This window comes from Onychostruthus taczanowskii, unplaced genomic scaffold (genome assembly GCF_017590055.1).
Source record: "Onychostruthus taczanowskii isolate IOZ18803 unplaced genomic scaffold, ASM1759005v1 scaffold48, whole genome shotgun sequence".
Lineage (NCBI taxonomy): Eukaryota > Metazoa > Chordata > Aves > Passeriformes > Passeridae > Onychostruthus > Onychostruthus taczanowskii.
In genome coordinates, this window is record NW_024502347.1 from 3,498,314 (window position 1) to 3,519,505 (window position 21,192).

At 38.6% G+C, this 21,192-nt stretch overlaps 1 protein-coding gene across 3 annotated transcripts in view; it reads left to right on the forward strand.

The window, feature by feature from the left end:
• HACE1 (HECT domain and ankyrin repeat containing E3 ubiquitin protein ligase 1) overlaps nt 1-2,461 on the forward strand; it is a 46,335-nt gene extending 43,874 nt beyond the window's left edge. Inside the window, exons 23-24 of one of the 3 annotated variants that reach the window (XM_041414908.1) lie at nt 1,014-1,127; nt 1,556-2,461. In XM_041414908.1, coding sequence (XP_041270842.1) covers nt 1,014-1,127; nt 1,556-1,658 — 217 coding nt within the window. In that variant the 3' untranslated portion in view covers nt 1,659-2,461. The remainder of the gene's footprint in view (nt 1-1,013; nt 1,128-1,555) is intronic. The other 2 variants (XM_041414909.1, XM_041414910.1) reach the window with 2 other exon arrangements.
• The last annotated feature ends 18,731 nt before the right edge of the window (nt 2,462-21,192 follow it).

The window sequence follows — 21,192 nt, forward strand, 5'->3', positions numbered from 1 at the left end:
TGTCACTGGGCTATAGTGTGACTGATGTAATGGTTTTATTAGTTACTTGAAATATTTGGTCTGAAGTAGTAAATGAACAGACACGTCAAGGACACTTTGGTCATTTGTCCCACAGATAGTAATCAGAGAATAAACTGTTTTGTGATGTAGCTTAAACTTTAAATATAAATAGACATGTTTGTCTGAACTGAGATAATGCCACAATATAAGAAGGATATAAATCTGTTAGAAGGCATCCAAAGAGGCTGTGAAGATGGTGAAGGGCCTTGAGGGGAAGCCGTATAAGGAGCGGCTGAGGACACTTGGTCTGTTCAGTCTGGAGAAGAGGAGACCGAGAGGGGACCTTGGAGACCTACAGCTTCCTCAGGAGGAGGAGGAGCAGGCACTCATCTCTTTGGTGACCAGAGACAGGACCCAAGAGAATGATGGGAAGCTGTGTCAGGGAGATTTAGGTTGGATGTTAGGGAAAGTCTTTTCCCCAAGAAGGTGGTTGAGCACTGGGGCATCCTCACCTCTGTTTGGATAGAAGGATATGTTTTTCACTGAGGGTGGTTGGGTACTGGAACAGCTCCCTAGGGAAGTGGTCACAGCATCAGCCTGACAGAGTTCAAGAAGGATTTGGACAGCAGTCTCAGGCACATAGTGTGGTCCCTGCAGAGTTAGGAGTCAGATTTCAATCCTTGTGGGTCCTTTCCAACTCAGAATATTCTGATTCTATGAACATTCCATGAACAAAATCTGGTTGTAGAAATGAGTCCTTCTTGCAGGCAGCATGATCTTAAATGTCAGCCAAACAATATGCCTATTGTCACTGGACTAATGTGATACTTGATCTTGTAATTAAAAGCTTTTAAACAATAAGAATTTTTATATCAGTAAGAAAAAGGGAACTTCAGTGAAAGTATTGGTAATGGTCAAATTATCCTAAGTAAGAGCTATTTTCAGTGTAAAGATTACATTTTCTTTGTCTTATAACATTATTGCACTGCTCTAATTTCTGTATATTGTCTCAGTTCCAGGGTGCCTCATGGTGGCTTTGCCCATATAATGGGTGGCAGTGGATTACAAAATTTTACTATTGCCGCTGTGCCATATACTGCAAATCTTTTACCAACATCAAGCACATGGTATGATAACTATTCTTATTAAAATATCTTAAAACCCAGGGCTTTTTCATGTCAGTCACAGTCAAAAGTACAGTTTTTTAGAATATTAAAAGGTCAAAAAAAATTTAAACAGTTTCTGTGGTATTCAGTCTCCAACATGAAAGTGGTAGGTTTATCCCAAAAGATGTTATTATGTTTGCTCATTGTTTGCAAGTCGAATTTGTCTAATTAAAGGTAATGAAATTAATAAAGGACTATTAAAGTTAAATTACTGTATTTCAACTTACTGACGTGAAAAACAATTTAATTTCGTACAGTTACTAAAATCTGCACAGGCTTGTTTTTTTTTCTTCCATACATGCGATCTTTTCAGGGTTTTCAATCAGAAATCTTTACTGTTGAGTTTTTTTCTGAACTGTGGTATCCTTTTTTTTTTTTTTTCTTTCCAGTATCAACATGCTCAAGTTACCTGAATATCCAAGTAAAGAAATCCTGAAAGACAGGCTTCTTGTGGCATTGCACTGTGGAAGCTATGGTTACACAATGGCGTAATGAAGTCTAGAAAACCCGTCTGACTGTTAATGTGCAATTTTGAGTGGCAGAAGTAATTTTGGAAACTGTCAATAGAAGGGCATCTTAGATGCTGCAGCCCATTGGCAGGGCTGGGCTTCAGAACAGCACCGTCAGCTTTCCCTCCATTATTGTGTTGTCAAGGTTGCTCTGATACCATCATAACAAACTTCTCAGTATGCTGTATTTTCATTTTTTTAAATTGCAGATCTGTGTGGAAATCAGTTTACATGCTTTTCATTATTACTTCAATCTGAGAAAGTTTGTCAGAATCTCTTTCCACAGTTTACATTTGATTTTCAACTATGTGGTTAAATGACTTTTGCATTGCAGTTTACTCTGCACTCAGATGGAATACTGCAAATGAAAAGAGTTGTACTTTATGCCTTGTTGCATGTGAAAGTGCCATTTATTTTTGCAGACCACTACAGAAAGTTCAATTGGAATATTGTACAGTAAGACAGAGCTGATGTATTTTCCATTTCTTTGCATAGTAACAGAAAGAAAATTTTATAACTTTTTAGTATTCTAATGTGTATAATATGTAAAGATTAGACTGTTATGACTGGAAAAAAACAACAGATTGAGTTTATCTAGTTTATATTAGAATTTACACTATATTCTACTAAATATTTAAAGTATTTGTGACTTTATAGTCAACTTGCAGTTTAGAATTTGTAAATATTGTTTAATATCTATATCCATTGTTTGAATGCCTTTACTCTTTCCTTGATATAATTGTATGTTCAAAAGGTATTAATTAAATTTTAATATTTTAACCAGAATTGGAATGTGACAAATCTATGTGTCTCTGTGGGCAGATTATTCTGTTTCTACCAGAATTTTATTAATCTTTCTATAATTTAAATTGTCATGGAACCAGTATTTGAGGAGTTGTTGTCAAAGTGTATGGATAGACATAAAAAAATGCACAAGGAAGTAAATTGAGCTTATGAGGTTAACTGAAAAAACTATTATATTTAGAATCTCATGTCAAAATTTTATATAGAATTATTTATTGCTGTTTTTTTCAGATTTTATTTATTTTAATCTAAAGCATACATAACCTCTCTGGGGGAGTGAGAGAGAAATCCATGGACCATCTTGCCATAGTAATTTTCCTCTGGACTAAGCTTTATACATGAACTTATTAGCTTAATTTCCTTTTTGGTTCCGTTTGTGCACATGTTGTGGAAATGTTGGTTTAAATTCTGAGACAGAGTCTGTGGCTGCAACATGAGGAGAATACCAGTTTTAGGTGCTGGAAAGAGCATATATTTCCAGCAGGACAGTCCAGGGAAAGCTGCTTGGCTGTGGCTTTCAGGAAAGGGAATGAAATCTTGAAATCAGACAACAAAGTCTTAACAAATGCTCTGGAAAGGAGATATGACCAAAAAAAGTGCAATTGAAAAACCCAGAAAATTTGGAAATCGAGTGACGGCAACCAAATGGACTGAGATGAAATGAGGGGGAGTGAAAAGGACCAAAACTTGCCAAAGTTACTCCAATTAAAATTCTGAAATGAGGGAAGAAAGATAAACAAAGAGAGAGTAGAAGAAACTAAAGAAATGAAGTGTTAAGAAAAAAAAAAAGAAAAAAAATCCAAAACCAAGTGAAAACAATAAAAGTGAATGGGATGACAAGAAGTGCAGGGAAATGGAACAAAACTTGCCCAATTAATCCTCATTGAAATCACAAGATTTCATTTCCTTTCCTGAAAGGAAATGGGGAGGTACTGATCTTCTCTGGCATGCTTGAGGAAGCTTAGCCTATTTGAATAGGTTAGGTGTTTGAGAATGTGTGGGGTTTTAACATTTAGTCCCAGTTGCTTTGGATCCTTCAGTTTAGCAAAAGTACTTGGCATTCTTGCACAGCTGGGCTGTTCTTGGTTCCCTGGTTCTATTGCTTATTTTATTATGTGCTTCTGCAAGGTACACTGATAGAGGACAGCGTTGTGAGCAGCACGAGGTATTTGTCAGGCATTGGGTATTTGTTTTCTTTATGTAAACTGGGATTTTTGTCTTTATCTAAGGTTTTACTGTAAATAATGCTGTTCATTAACTGCTATGCAATCTGTGGGGTTTTTTCCCCTTTCACATGTTTTATTTACAGTAATATACAGCAGTATAAACACTGCATGCTCCTGTAGTGTTCAAAATAAGTCATACTGCAAGGCTGAATGAAGACAAAAAAGAATTTTTTTTTTTCCACTTCTGTATTACACTATAGGTGACAACAAGCTGAGTTTGGTCTCAAACAGTTCACCCAATATTCTTGGCAGCTGGCTTTGAAATGTAAGGGAGAGCAGAATTTTAATGTTCTCATAGTTTCCTGTGGCACATCTCCCTGTTACAGCCTCACAATGGTAAAGCAAATTATTCTTGTTGCCTCTGTGCCCCATGTTAGTCATGTCCCTTATGATGCATCTTGTAGGATTTCTTGTAATGTTTGCACTACTTACCCTCCTGAAGAGATTAGAATGAAATTCCTCTAAAATCCTCCTGTAATAAGAAAGCATGATGTAAATATGTAGATAATGGGAAGAGAGCTGTTGATGCTGGACTCTTGGTATAACATCAACCTTGTTATTGCTTGTTTTGAACAGGGTTTTTTCCTGCTGAAACTGAACAATGCTGTTGACTGCAGCTGACCGTGTGAAGTTAGCCGGATTTAATTACTGCATTGAAAGACTGTTTTTTAGGACACCTGTGCCCTATTAGCAACAGGGTATGAAAAGCCTGTTGAGAAACTATAACTTAATATAGCTTATAGTTTAGAATGGTTAATTGCTTTGTATTTGTTCTCTCCCACTGTGCCAGAACAAGGCAGGGTAAGTATTTTATCTTGGAAAGAACAGAACAGATGTCTTGTCAGATCATAGATCATGAGTGCTCATTAGCTTTTATTATCTTTATGAAATGTTAGATAGCAAAGCCTAGTTTTTGATGCTTGAAAATGTATTGTGCATCTAATGTTGCAAAACCATTAAAACCATAAACTGTGAAATGTAGCTTAATGACTTCTACTGTATGTTCCATAGTCAAATAAGATGGAAAATGGAATGAGAGGAAGATGGTGGCTGGCCTGAATTTTCCAGATACTTTTTCACATACACAGTAGGAAAAAATGTTGGGATCACCTGTGCTTTAGAAATTACGGGCAAGTCAGTAGTTTATGCAGCTGTTATTACTGAGAATTTTTAGCATGTCTGTAGAAGAGCATTTGTCTAGTTAAGAAGTAAAATCAGCAAAATACTAAACTGATGCTAAGAATCAAAGCTTTAAATCAACTAGATTAAACCTCCTCAGGGATTCTTGAGTTGTAAAGATAAGTAATTTTCAAGTCAGAACATCTGTTTTTATCCAGACTTACTATAGACAAGAGACAAGATAGACAAGAGCCTGTGATACATGTTTTATAGACACACTTGTCAATTCAACAACATTTTACACTCTAAGGACATTTAACAGAGTTAATGTACTTCTGTGGGGCTAGCTGTTGTTTAGAGGCAGTAGGAATCACACCACATAAAGAAACCTAGTGTTAGGTTACTGACTTAGGTTAATTACTGGCTAGTTTCATTTGAAAATAGCTCTGTGCAGTTAGGTAGATTGAAACATTTCTCATTATGTGTGTAAAGCAGTATTTCTGGTTTCAGTTTTAAAAATCTGCACATAGTTCACACTAATACAATATGTTAATAAAAATGGAATTAAGATAGACTGCACCTTTGGTTTGGGTTTATAATGGCATTATTGCATGTCTTTCCATAAATGGTATATAATTTATTTGGAGAACATTGTTTTTGAAATGCTCACTTAATATGTTTGAAATGCTACAAATTAGGCTCCGAACACCACTAAGAAGGGCTGCAGTGGTCCACTAAAATATTTCCTCTGAAATCAATGTAATTTGTACAGTAATCATTTGTGTGTTAAAAAGTCTCTCATCAGAAACACTTTGGTCTCCTTATTTTATTAACTACTTTGTATTGATAGATTTTCTCTTATATCAGAGCCCTTCCTGATCTTTTTCTCTGAATGTAATATATAACCATTGGTAGAAATAGCAAATAACATCCCTAAATTTGTCAGGTTTTTCCCATGGGAAATTGTTTTAAAAAAATAAAATATGCTAATATGATTGGAAACTAATGCCAAAAGAGCAGAAGTTGATCAGGAGTACAAACATTATGAAGGGAAGTCTCCCTGAGCTCACTGTTTGCAGCTGCATATACTTGCTGCATTAAGTGTTTGTGACATTCTGTGCCAAGAGTTCAACTATTCAGTTTCATACAACGCCAAGTGATTCATTGGGATTATTAGGATACTCCTGGGATAGCTTCGCCATACTGATTGCCTCTGACATACCAGTTTGCTTAGATTAAAAAGCAATTGTTGCTGTCTAGTCAAATTTATAATCCCTGGTAAAAGGAAACTGAACCCAAGTGCTGTCCAGTATATAAAAACACCTTCAGTCCACAAATTACATGGATTGGAAAGAAAACTGAATAGTTGAAGAATCATGCTAGTTAACATGCATAGGGCAAAGACTTCACAGGTATCTAATAGACAGCTTTTCTGTGCTGGTAAGTTTTTTCTGATGTATTTAGATAAACGTATAAGCACTATTTTAGATTAATTCTTCTAATTGCTGTCTTTATTTCTACAAAGTGATGCAGCTATTGATTGGTATTTGGATGCTCATGGATGTTATGACAGCATGGCTTTTCAGTGTATGCCAGCTAAAAGATGGGATTGTACTATGGGGAATCTAAATTTTCTGTTAGATTAGGTCTGGAGAGGTGGCCTGGAGACAACTTACTGTGCTTTACCCCTGATTTGTGGGATGTATTAGGGATGCTCTTAGGTGTAGGACCATAAGCGAGAAAAAAGAGGAAATAAATGGTAGAGATACACTTCTGAAAGTGAAGAGTACCTTCAGGAAAGAGGTGAGTTGTGTCCTGAGTATAAATGTGGAATAACAGGGGTGTTTTGAGAACAGATATGTCATTCAGCTGGCAGATAGAAAAACTGCCTGGGCCTTGTAGAAATATGATCCTTTTTTCTTCCCTGCCTGGTCTGAAGGCTGCAGTCTGCTGCCACTGAGATTGGGAAGACTGGTTGGGCTCAGCCAGGAGGGTTGCTGGAGCATGGTGGATTTTCTTTATGTTTGATGCTAGCTCAGAATGAGCTTACTGCTGACTTGTAATTTTGGTATATCCCCCTCACCCCATGCCTTAAGGTAGATTTTTTGGCAGTGTTTGCTGAAGTAAGTTAAGGTTCTACTGAAAGGGCACCACTTCAAATTTTATGTGAGAAGGGACTCCCTTCTGTGCAGGTGAGATGCTCCCCATTAAGCACAGTGGCATGAATCACTGCTGAAATGTATCTCCAGTTTAGGAAAATTCTAAATGTAAACTCCATGGGCAGGAACATTAATAGTCATATCTGTGATTTTGGTCCTTAGCATCTTGACATAATTTTGAAATGCACTTTATTTCTGTTGTGTGTTTGTTTTGGAAATAGTCTCAGTGTGTCTTTGTTTAGGTTGTGGTTCTTTGTGGAAGTGTTTTTATTTTAGTGTATTTAGAATCTCCATCTTCACTATTGACTGGATTCTGGCAATTTAAGAACTGTCTTAGACCAGGCAAATATATTTTTAGTCTTTGCTATTCATTAGAGTTTCTGTGTATTGTGTGACAATCTCCTGTCTTCACTGGCAATGCTACCAGAGGAATGGACTGAAATAATAGAAATGTATGAGTGAACAACTGTGATAAACTATAATGTAAAGCTATGCTTTCTATAAAGTGCATTAATACTTCGGTTTAAACTGTCTGAAAGTCCAGCAGTGTGTAATTACAGCTCATAGCAATGTGCACTTTGTGTGTGAGTGTAAATGCCTGAAGAAAAGGTTTTTCTTACTGTCTTTTACAGAAAAAAACCCAAAAAAAAATCTTTGACCACGTCTTGCCCTGCTGGCCTATAGCTTTTGTTTCTCCTTGTCTCTCTGTCTTGTTTCCACTACCAAGCTTCTCAGTTACTCAGTCTTGACTGGTTTGATGTGAGTTCACCGGGGGCTTTTGCTCTGTCGTGTATCTTTGTAGTTAACAGACAGCAAAGTTCAATGGACGGGCAGATGACAGGGAGACTGCTGCGGCTCGTGTTTGGTGTCTGCGTCTGGCACTGACCCCCTTTGTAACCTCGGTGAATCCCTCCGTGTCTCTGCACGTAGGCTGTGCTATTGCAGTTAGACTGTAAACTTCTGAGGGACAGGGACAGCCTCTGTGTGTCTGTGTGATGCCATGCAGAGCAGATGACTTTGGCACGGATATGTGGAAGTACCCAGACATAGTGTCTGTGGTTTTACCCAGGGTTTAGTTCTGTTCCTTAGGGACTGTCCTTGAGTGGGGTCTCAGGAGTGTACTTGCTCTTCTGTCTCACCCATCCTGCTGAGCCCTTCTGGCAGCTGGAGCAAACTGGAGCAGATGGCTGTCATAAATTTGTGCTTAGGAAACCTTGGTATCTTGGAAGTGCTGTTTAGTGCTCACCAATCACAAATTCTGAAAATAACAATAAAATTTTGAAAGTAACAGAAGGGCTCTGTATCAACCAAACTCTCACCAAGTCTTGCTTCTGCTTCAGTGTCTCATGCTCCCCTGTCACCATGACTGTATGCTTAGTAAAATGTGGAAAAATATGTTGATTCCTGTGGTCTGTCTGGAAAGCACTCATGTCTGGAAAGCAGTCATGTCTGATAACCCGTGAACTGCTGGGGATGCTCCATCCAAGTGTGACTCAGGTGCTTTACCTTGCCCTAGAAGCACCATCTTGTCAAGAGCATTCGTAGCCTTGTTGCTGGAGGCTTTTATACCCAGATACTGATGGTCTGAATGGAGAGGTGCTTCTGATAAGGTGGGAGATCCCCACGGTTTAATGCTGATTCCTTAACTTTCAGATAAATAAGTATCTAAGTGTTGCTTTCCTGTTTGGAGAAAGTTGAAAAGTTGCTTTTGAGCGGTAGGAGTTATCCTATGGCAAATCTTTCTTTCTCCTTAAAGCAGAAGTGAATTTAATTTTCAGAAACCTTGATGGTGAGTTCATGCTCCTCTTATTTGGATCTGTTTCTGTATCCTTTCAACATCACCTGGCAACTTCTGTCCCAAGATTAACCACCTAAATTTGAACCCATCCCGAAAGTCCATCTTGTGTCAATCCTACCTTTTTTCTATACATACAAGCTCTCACTAGTGCAATCTATGCATAGAGTCTGCAGGTTTTTTCTGTTATATAGAGAATCTAAATCTAATCTGAACCTTCAATATGTATTTGCAATGAATATGATTTTTGTTTTAATAAAATAAAACCTACTGCATTTGTATCTTTTTAAGATGAGCAGTTACATATGTGAAAAAACTTTAGTTCTGTGTTTGAAGAAGGTGGCACTTAAAGAAAAACCTCAATAATTTGGGGAACAAGAGTGGGGAGTTCCATGATTTTTCTAGAAATGTGCTGGTCTCTTCATTCAGAGTGCTATCCTCCAGCTCTACAGAGATGCAACTTTTTTAAAAAAATAAATTATTTTTCCTATGATTGTGGAATATTAGATCTTTCAGTTTCATGCAATTACCCTCCCCTTCAGACAAATCAAACTTCACAGTATCAGGAAGGCTTCTGAGCAGGCTGGAAGGCAGGATAGAAAGCTGTAAACCAGCAAAGAGTCTGCAGGGTCTGAAAGTCTCTAATTTTGAAGGTTACACATAGTTATGTGGTGATTTATGCCAAGCAACAACTCCTACCATCCCTCAAAAAAAGAGTGCCAAGTATTTGAAATATTTCCATTGATTTTTCTGCCTTAGGACAGCTATTTACTCTAATCCTGGACCATAAAGCTGTGCTAGTTCAATATGTCTGGACCTGCTTAAGTAAGGGAACTTAATTATTTTGACATTTTTATCTGATTTCAATCTTTGTAGGATACCAGGTCTTCCAGCTGCCAAAGGCCAAACTAAATGTGGGATATCCTGCTCATCAGACTCATGTAAATTGCTGGATAAGGGAAGGTCTTTATTCAGAAACCTTTGCTGAGATTCCAAAGGCTTTTAATTTGTGAGCAAAAGCATAGTGTTTATCTATTACTTGTTTAAGAAAATGGTCTTTTGTTTGTAAATTGGTATAAGTTTCTGGAATGGGAGGATCATACAATGTGCCTCTAATGAATAGTATTTAATTCAGAGTTAATTAGTCCAATTCTTCTTTCGTCTAATGAATTTAGTGTTTGTATGTCAGCCTTTTTTTCATAGACAGCTGTCTATGGGAGGTGTGAATTTGACCTTTCAATAATATGCCTCAAAATTTCCTGCCATTTTTGATTTCTTTTTATTGCCAAACTGCTAAATTTACATTCTGAGCAGTGATTTATCTAAATCTTTACTGAATTCAGGTAATACAAATGAGGACACTTACCTTTAAGGAGCCTTTTACTCTCTTTAGATTCTCTTTCTCCAAGTATAAGACCACCTTGAAATATGAAAGTTAACATCTGCCCTACACTGCATATTTTCATATGTAGTCTTGAGGAGTTCTGAATTTTGGAGGAGCATGTGTTACTGCTTATGTTGTCCTAAGACCATACTTCCTCTTTATTGCTGGATTTCAGTAGTGGCAAGAAAAGGCTCTGATCAGCAGTCTCCAGAGAAAACATCAATGTCTTGAGAAGATATTTCTTCTGCTGCTTATCGCAGGGTATCTAGGGCAAACTGGGGAAGTGTCCACGGAAATGTGGTATGCACAGGCTGCTGAATACATCATCTCTTTGTCTCAGAGCTGGGGCTGCAAACATCACTCAAATGTGTCAACAAAACAGCTTTACTTAAAAGAGGATAAAATTAATGTCTTGAGGGAGAAGCCTGATGGGCAAACAAAGGGACTATAAAAACTGTTGAGGCCCCTTTGGATGCATGGACATGAGCAGGCTCCTTTCATTTCTAATTGTTTGCAGAACTGCAGGAGGGCTGCTGCAATGCTTACCTGAGGCTTGCTAGCTCTGGGATGTGCTCCACCTTTCTCTCCAGCCTTGGTGTCTGCAGCTGCCCTTCTCTTTCTGTTGCCTCTTCTTTTCTCTCTCCTCTCTCATCTTTCCCTGATTTTCTGTGAGGGAGGGAGAGTTATCCTTCCATTTATCGCAAAGAAAGCAGGTGAAAAAGAAAGAGTTCTGTGTTGTGATATATTTTACCTAACATTTTTTACTCTGGATCAAATCTTATTTAGTTCCTGGCACCAGAAGAACCATAAATCTGAGATGTGCTCCACCACAACTCCCTCAGCTGTCTCCTATTGCTTGTTTTGTGTGTGGATGAGGCTGCTCTCCCTGCACATACACTAAGCACATGCCTGTGCCAGCCTTGAAAAACATTGACCATAAATTCCCCTTTAGCTTTCACAGCTACTTCCAGTTTCTATTAGCATTTCTGATTATTAGGACAGATGCTTTAAAGGTTGGCACATATTAGAAAACACAGTGAAGAAGATCTGAGATGGTGATGTTGGAGGAGACTCTGAGACCATTGTCATAGTAGTGAAAACAGGAAAGTTTAATCCAAGTCAACTCTGAGCAGTTAATGAAGGTCAGCTAAAATTAACTTGAGGCAGCAGTCAAAATGCTTCTTTCTGCAATCTTGCTGTGCTCTTGGTGGTATTCAATGCTTACACCATGTGTTTCAGCTGAACTTATAAGGTAACACTATTCTTCCTTCCCCACAGCCTCTCCCAAAGAAATAGCTTTGTGGTAAGTGATCTGACTTTCATTTTTGTGACAAAAATCTAATTCCTACAGAGAGAGAATAAATCTATAGCAAGCATGGGTGGTTTTTTTTTTTGGTTTGGTGTTGTGTTCATTTTTTTGATGTAAATTTCATCTAAGTGAAATTGAATCTATCTTGCCTCAAACCTGATAAGTCAAGGTGATTCCTTGTGCTACCTGGATTTCAGTTTCACTGCAAAGCTGATAAGAATTGAGTGGTGATGCTCTGGCCCTGTGGCCTTGAACACTCTGCCTAACGCAAATCCTAATATGCTGATGTGTAAGAGTTCACTGTATTTACTGCTGTGTGACCATGCAGGCAGTACTTCTGATCTAAGCACTGATCAGTGCTGCTTGTGGCACTTGGTGAGATGGTAACAGTCAGCAGTAGATAAGATTCAAATAAGCCAGTGGGACAGGTCTATCTAATCCATAAATGACTCTGGGGCTCTTCTTGGGAAGCAAAGGCCATAATATTTATCGATGCTGCAGTTACATTCTGGTGTCTCCTACTACTACACACCCAGCAACTCTATTGCTGGCCATAAAATTAAGTTATTTTGTCACCTATGGTTATGAATTTTAACTTAAGAATAGTAAATTTAATGCAGAGATATTTACTTACTCTAAATTTGTCTCTTGTGAAAAAAGGGGCACTAACTTTGCAGACTTATGTGAAGGGTGCCTGTTTCTGTTAAAAATAATGGAAACTGCAGGTTAGGACATCTTGTAGAGTAAGTGCATATACTAATAATCAATAAGTGTTTTATTAGTGTCTGGAGATTGTTTGACTATAAAGGACTTTTTTTTAATCCAATTGCTGTAAAAAGATAAAAACGTTAACCATCTGCTTCACTTTCATTTAAAATTTTGTGTTTAATTTCTTCTTTGTAGGTAACCAATTTCTGTTATTTTGCTGTAATGTTTGAGCTTGGAAGAAAGTGGCTTTAAATTATGGCTTTTATTTATTCAAATGTATTGTTGGCACCATAGGTTTTCAGTTCCTATTAGAAGTTTGAAAAATATTTCTTGCTACACTGAAAGAGAACAAAATTCAATTTAGAAGTATAATTTCCTACCACTAAGGCACTCCATAACCTGGGAGAGATTAATAGAGCCTTATGACAGAGACTTGATTTAAAGCAGGAGATTAACACTGCTTTATCAGCCCATACCGCAAGTGAATTAGCTCCAGAAATCTGTTTGATGTTGCTGAATTGTCTGTTAGAAAAAAGGTCTCTGGATATTTATTAGATCACTGCTGAGTACTTGCTATAGGTTTGTCTATCTGGCAACACAGGAACAAACTTCACACTAGCCATGCTTATTTTACAGTAGCATGTTTTATGTTATTCTTTGTTATCCCACAGGAAGCTGGAGTGCTTTGGAGGTTAGCTATTGGCTCAGGGGGATAATCTCTAATAAACTAAGTTAAAATTATCAAACAGAATTACAGTAATGTTCTGATTTCATTGATATTGAAGCCAAAAGAAAAGCTTAAGCTGTGTTTTAATTGGAAATGTTCTTTCCCTACACTTGTTGTAAATCTTTTTTTTTTATCAGCAAAAGAAGCCTCATTTTCTGTCCTACATATAGAAGTGTTTATCTTTGGAGCACATGAAAGGTGTTCAGAAGTTGGGCCTGACAGGCTGGTAGATATACAGATGTACACATCTAGCAGAGGGAACAGGGAGCTAATGTGCCAGGGCTGCAGCTGATCGCTGCTCCAGGCTGGCATTCCAGCTCTGCTTCTGATATAAATTATATCAGTACCAAATATGGGAAAAAAAAAGTCTGTGGCACTCAATCAATTTCTGTCATTTGGCAGCTGTGCTCTATATCTGAGGATACAGGCACCAAATTAACTGGTAGTCCTTAAGATCCTGTATGCTTTATTTGGAGTAAAGGAGAAATCTTGTCAGGTGCATAAATAAATATAATGTATGTGCCTGTGTGTATGCACAAGATATGCACGTATGCACAAATGCTGTTTCCTCCAGTACCTTGCAGTTCTCTTGGAAAAATGTCTGAAGCAGCTATTCTTGTAAGTTCAGCTAGTACAAAATGAGGTCTGAATGATTTTGTGTAACTTTTAGTTTTTTATTTATCCTAGATTTGTAGCATCCGGCGTTTTATTTCTAAAGCTCTTTCTTCTAATAGTTTTTTGCTATGCTGGCTATGCAAATGAGTCTGCAGAATTGTTCTTCGAACATATAGATTGGATCATTGTCACAATGATATGATTTTAACACCAAGCTTGTGTTTGTTGTCCACAATAAGGTAATATATATAGATGCATTCTCAAATGCTGCACTGCAGAGGTAAATGCAAAGAGTAGCATTTTGTATGCACTGGGTATGCAATGTCAAATTCTTAAAAATGCCTTTTCTGGGTATCTCAAATGTTTCTTTGGTACAGATAAGAATTAACAAGGCTGGCAAGGTGTGTAAATTTTGCTGGTGTGAATATCTGCATTTCATAAAGCCAAAAGAGTGTACTTGGGGTGTGCAGACAGAAGTGTGGGTGGGACAGCAGAATTTATGTACAAACAACTTGAAGCCAGTTTGTGAGACTTCTTAGGGAAGAGGGAAGGGGAAAGTCCTCTCTGCATCCAGGCAGGAGCAGTGGGCTTTGCCCCATGCCTTCAGCATGGGCCTGAAGTTCTGCTCATCACAGTGAAGTACCAATCCAATATCATAATCTGCAGTTTAGGGGTTGAGACAGCAGCTGGTTAAAAGGGCCTGACTCAGATTGCAATAGAAGAGAGCTAAAAAAAGGTTAGAAAAGAATTGCGGAGTGTAAGCAAGTTATCAGAGACATAAGACCTGAAATAACAGGTACCTGAGAAAATATTGTCGTTATTTGTTTTCACTTTAGGATTTCTCCAAATTTTTTGTTTCACTTCAGCAAAAGCTTGAACTACCTTCATAAGCTTGGTTGAAGTAGGCCACAGTCTCTGAATACTGCAAGGAGCAGGTGACAGCTGTGCCCATCTTGATAAGGTTTCCACATCTGTTTCTCTTGGTGAGCTCACACACAGTCACAGACCTCGCACACAGCCAGGTTTACCCCCATGTAAAGGGCAAGGAGGCAATGCCCTATTACCTTGGGGAAGTTGCAGGCAGTGGAGGTGTTACCTTGTGAACTCCCGAGGTTTCCTCTGTGCTCAGTTTCGAGGGGCTTCCCTTCCCCCGTGTGCCATCAAGGAAGGCGGTCGCCATCTGGTCCAAAGTGTTTGTAAAGTTCATCGCTGCAATAAATGTCATTCCACAGGAATACAAACAGGCTGTTGCTCTACTGCATAACGGGAGTATTCACAACAATATGCCAAAAAGTTGGAATTTATTAATGCGAGTAAAATTAAACTGGGTATTTTCCAGCAGAAATTGTCTTGGCAGAACACTGGCTTTGGAGCTGTTGGGGACACCTCTGACTTGCCATGGTGCCCACTGAGCCATTTTTTTGCTTGTAGGCAGAATCAAGAAACTGCCTGCTTTATACTAGTTGCAGTCTGAACGCAGAGGTCTATGCCAATTCCTATTTTCTCGTCTGACTTCTTGTATCAGAAGCCACAAGACATGTGGGTTTTTTTCCAGGGGTTAACTATTTATGAACTATTAAAATACATTTTCCAGAAAGACTGTTGGCAAAGAGAGCTGAAGATCTGGAAATTCTGCCTTTTTCTTTACAAATGTATTTTAATAGTTAGCGGACACACCGTATTAAAATCTTACATGTAATACATGTAATACAACTTACATAGAACTTAAATTTACTTGGCTTCAACTGATCCTGGAAACTTGACCATTCAATTAAATATTCGTTGTGTAAGGTGTGCTTTCCATGTCCATGGCACTTGGACACCATGGCCAAAATCTTTCTTGCTTCTAATTAATTCTTAAGATTTTTAAATAATTTGAACTCTGTGCTCAGTATTATGGAATACTCTTCAATATTGGGGAGGCGTATCAGTTTCCAATTGTACATCCCTTTCTACCTGTCCTATAACAGTTTCCTCAGACTTTATGTCACAATTTGCAGTTCATCTGGGTTTGGTTGTTTTCAGACGATGGACATGGGAGTTACAGCTAGTGTCTGATTGAATTTATGCAATCCATATATAGGAAGCTTTTAACTTACTATTCCAATTTTTAAATAGCCAAGAACTGTGATAGCATTGATATGAATATAGATAAACAGAAATTCCAATGAGAAGCATGAAAGGAGGAGAATCTATTTACTTATTTTCTCTAAAGCCAGCCTCTAAATCAAGTGCTTGTGCAGGTGCATATACAGCATGGAAAAAAGATAGAAGGAATTTGGACGCCACATGCAGCTGTAGACCAATGTCACTGGAATAGCAGAAATGTGCTGAAGTAGTTTGCATGACTGGATCTAGTGAAGGGCTCTACATCCAGTGATAGCCTGGGAGAGTGATGCTTCACTGACAGGGAAGCTGAACTGAGGAACAATTGAAGTCAGACTGTGGAATCACATAGGCTGCATCCAAGAGTGTCAAGCACTGGCTGATAAAATTGCAAAATCCCTCTCTCTAATCTTGGAAATGTGATGACCATCAGGACAGGACAAAGGCAAATGCCTTTTTAATGCCATTTTAATGAAGAGTAAGGAGGAGAATCTGGGGAACTTTTGACCTATCAGCCTAACCTCAGTTCTCAAGAAGGTTATGGAGCTTGTCTTCCTGGAAGCCATGTCCAAGCATGTGAAGGATGGGAAGGTGACTGGGAACAGCCAGAGTGGATTTACCATGGGCAAATTGTGCCTGACCAGTCTGTCATGTTCATGTTGTGGTAAGTAGATGAAGGGATTGTGATGGGGGATGTTCATGCTTTAATACCATTCTTTGAGGTGCAGAGGGAAAGAATGGCAGAGACCAGAGGGTAGCTGGAACAAGGGAAATTCCAAGTAGATATTAGAAATTTTTTGTCCACCACAAGGGTGGCCAAACACTGTAAGAGCCTGGCCAGAGAGGTTTTGGTGTGTCTTTTCTTGTAGACATTCAGAGCTAGAACATGGCTATGAACAACCTCATCTAGTTGATCTACTTGGAAAAGGAGGTCAAACTACTTGGTATTTTGAGATCCTTTCCATGCATACCTGGAATTTGAGAAAGACATAAGTCTCTAGTTTGCCTGTCTGATGGTAGCATCTCAAATGCAGATCTTCCACTTTCCAAGTGATTGTGCTAATTAGTGGAAATTATGACATTTTCTTCTTGAGAAATGTTGGCAAAACCTAGCTTTATTTTCATACTAGCAAGTTCTGGAGAAGGTAGAAATGACAGTTCTTGGGAGTTACTTTTTCCTGTGCCCTGTTTAATCTAAAACCAGTTTACTCTTGAACAGATAAGACAGATAAAACCAGTTAACAGCACTACATAATTTATTCTTTATTAATATATTTTTTGTACTGTAGTGGAAACAAATCTTTTTTGGGAGATTTTCTTTTACAACATTTTGTTTCAGGCATATTTGACATTAGTCAGAAAAGCAATTTTCACCAGAGAAAACAAGAAACAAATAGGACTTGCCTTGTGATTAAAGAGTCTGTGATTTTGCTATTCATATTGTAAGCTGCATGAAAGCAGCTCTGATAGAATGAGAAAATCTTCAAGGTTAAGTGTCACAAGCAGGCATTATTTTGTTTAAGCCATTCTCTTTTCATTTGCCTTGGAGAATATGTTTTCAATGAGAGGCTGAAGTCTGCTGGTTCTTGCAGTCGTGCTGGCATGTTGCTGCATCATCTGGACAGAATGGATTCTGCCTTTCCCCTCAGCCATTTGAAAATATATTCCAATGCGGTGACAGTCACCACCCTCTTCCCTTCATGTCCCTCCTACCCCAAGACAAGCTATTCCTCTGGCAAGAGAGGCCTCTTCCAGTGCAAAGGACTAAGAGAAGGTCTTTGAGCAGGAGTGAGGGGGTGACTGCATTGCTCCCTCTCTCACGGTACTGAGCAGGCTCCTGCAGTGCCTCCCCGTCTGGCAGCAGGGAAAACCATCACGTTGTTTCTCCTCCTGCTGGAATACACTTTGTTCCTTAAAGCCTAGAGAGATGTGGCAAACTCCAAGTTGTTGCAATTTTGCTTGGGGAATATTTTGCAGATGATTCTAAGTGTATTTTTGCAGCCTGCCTTCCACTGTCCATCTGGGATTTGTAAGGGGCCTGCAACACCTCCAGAAATGAAGGGAAGACCACCTTCTCCCGACTTCCTGGGCAGCAGAATAGGTTTATGTGACTGGGGACCAGAGACACTGTCCCTGAACACCCAATCAGTTGTCAGAGACTTCATGCTGTTCACAGCCACAAACTTTAAAAGGTGGCAAAAAAAAAAAACAAACCAAAAACAAAACCAAACCAAAAACAAACAAAAAACCAATAAAAAACCCACCAAAACTGGAAGAGCTTTAGAACTAGGTAAAGGTATCTCATCTTTTGATAAACTAAACTAAACTAAACTTTTAAGTTTAACTAAAACAGTTAACTAAACTAAACTAAAACAGTTGAGATAGGGATGAGATTTTTGTCACTCACCTTCACTTTTCTTTAATGTGAAAACTTAATGGCAAGTGCAAGGGGCTGTTTGTGAGGTCCCCTAGAGCAGGGCCTGCCTACATGAAGCCCAGTGCTTGAGGAATTCAGAGGCTTCTGAAAAAGGATGCCTTAATATGGAGCCATTCACTCAAATGGAGATATTAAAAATTGGAAGTGAAGCTTTTAATTTTGGGGGCCAGTTAATTTCCTTAGGGGCCATGAAGATGATCTATACCTTCAGGCAAAAGTTCAGGGATCAAAAATTGCATCTTCCTATTGTAAAAAAGGGGCTGCTTCTCAGCACAAGAAGCAGGTTTATGTAAGTTGTATTTCAACTATTCTTTTTGTCTTTTGTTCTTACTCTTTTATAGGAGTAAAAAAGTTATTGCTAGAGAAATTGGAAACTGGTAGTTGATAAATAGTGCTACATTACTCTGCAAAGAACAGTTGATGAATGCTACCATTGTATGTGAAATGTTTCTTTTTCCCCCCCCTCTTTGATAGCAACATTTTAAACTACATTGTCCCACACAGGGGAATGCTAAGTAAACCAGAACTGACATATGATAAATGTAAAGCTGTGGTTGCAGCTCCAGAAATCGATGAATTGCATGTCTCACATGTGGAAGGGCAGTCATGCTGTTGCTGCTTCCAGAGTGATAAATGTATTTCAATCTATGAGCAGCAAAACATGAGTGTAACTTGCTAATGGAAGTGCTTGCCTCCAACAGGAAAGAAAAGTTTGTCAGAAACCATACTGCACTGCGGTGAAACCTCCTTCAAAGTATTTAGTTCTAAACTTTGCAAGGAATCCAAGAGAGAACCGTGTTGGTGTATAAGTCAATAACCCAGAGAATGTTTCTGTAAGAAATGTGGTTTAGCACCTGTGAGTATTGTTAATCCATCTCAGGCACAGGAACACCAAACAAAATGTCACTTTGAGAGATACTGGAACAAGAAAGATAATAATGCTGTAGAGGAAGGCCATTATTTATGCCACTATGAATGCGAAGATGGACCTCTGGGAATGACCCCCTACAACTCAGCAAGTCAGAAAGTATGTTTTGAAAACTGTTCTGTAGCAAGTGAGCAAAATAAATTCTAGAATAAAGAAGAAAATACAGATTGAAATAGATTTCAGGGACTGAAAATGAAGGTGACATGCTCCAGTTCTTGCTGGGGACCCTGATTTTGACATGTGTCTAGTGGGCTGCTAATCATGAGTGATTTCTGATAAAGAGCATGGAGCAGGTTCCTGCCAAAGCTGCTTGATTTTAATTTAAATTCCATTTTGAATTCATATTTAATAAAGAATTTTTTTTTCCAGAGAAATTCAAGGAAATTCAGGCAGTGTCACAGTTCACTAAGCTTGTGCCAGGACACTGCAGTGCTTCTGTAACGTTCAAAAAGATAATTTTTCATGTTATATGCTGTTAAACAAGCCAACCCTAGCTGTCAGGGCTGCCACAGCAAGACCTTATTGGAAGGTGTTGTCAGAAGGCCAGCAGACCATTATTGGATGGGCATGCATGAGCTGATAAATTCCTTATGTAGTTCTGACATATGGAAGGTTTAATAATAGCAATGTCTTATAGCATATGGAAGTGCTCTAGGAAAAGTCTAGCCCTCCTGCCCTGTGAGAAGGAGCTTGGGAAGATTGTTTCAACACTTGCTTTTCTCACAAGTTAGGATAATGGACATGAGATATATCCATTTGAACAGAAGAAAGTCAGAGGTGTTTAATTTGGAAACAGAGCACTTCTGGCTTTTGCATTTTAACTGAAATGCCTTCCTATCCACAGAGTTTTTTTCCTAGACCCTAGTGTTACACAGGGCAGATGCACAGACAAATGCCTGCTTGGCATCACTTGGGCTGCTCTTTACATTTCTAGAATTTACTGCAACTTTAACATCATTTTGATAGACTGAAAAGCAAATGTAAGGAAAAAACCCACCATGTAACTGAACACAAAATGTGCAGCACATTTCCTGTTTTTTTTTCCTCTCTTCATTTTGGTTTAACACACTCCACCTTAATGCTTTGAATGGGAAATATAGTACTGCCCTTTGGCACTGAACTCCATCCCCTGCTGGTCTCAACAGGAGGCAATGCTGCCTTCATGCTGCTCATCAAGACATATTGTCCATGCAAATAAGATGCAGATGATGATTGCAAGTACTTGTACCACAGAAGTGCTTGGAGATCCAGATGGAGCAGGTGAGTGGAGATCTAAAGAAGGTGCTGTCCAACATTACTGATTGCTAATGGTGTAAAGTAAGAACATTATCTGTACAGCTCCAAACGTGTAGGAACTTTCAGGCAAGCATTAAACACAGGGCACCTAGCTGGCAGTAGATTTTTAAGCTTCTGGAATGGGAGACAGGACTGAATGCAAATGAACAAGCAAATGCTCATCTGGTTACTTCATGGAATGGAAAAATTTGAAATGAAAGACACGTTTGTGATAAATATGGATTATGGTGCAAGTAAATTCACAACTCTTAAAACTATTTTTAAAAATGCTGATCCAGAAGTAAACATCAAACTGTGGTGTCACTTAATAGTGGATGAGAGATTCCAAATAGATATTCTTATCAAGAAATGAGCTATGAATATTTCCTCAGCTTCTAATAGATTGTTTCAAGAGGTGTTTTATTTAGATGTTGATGACTTTTATTGCTGGGTTTTTAAAAACACCTTTTATAACACCACAGAACATTTCAGTATATAATACCCAGGCTTATTCACAATAAATCTCTTCTCTACACTCACCATTTTCCCAGATTCTTATCTGTTTTTCTCTCAGTCTGACTTGCCTCTGAGGGTGACAGTGATACCCGCCCCCACTTTGCTGGCAGCCCAGTTTCTGCTTTTTTCGCCTCTCAGAGAGTTTCACAAAAGACTCAGGGTATGCCTGGTGCCTCTCTAACTGGTGTGGTTTCAAGGTAGTTATGCAGGCTTAAAAAACTGAACTACAGTGCAGGTGAGTTTTATGCTGATAGCCGTTAGAAACGAAATGCTTTGTTATGTTAGGCTTCATTCTCTTTTTTTTAAGGAGCTGATCCCAAACCCTTATCAACTCAGTGAAAGTGATCAGTAGCAGGTCCCCCAAACTAGGAGAACTTTAAACCTTTTTTCTCTGCAGTTTCTTTTCAGA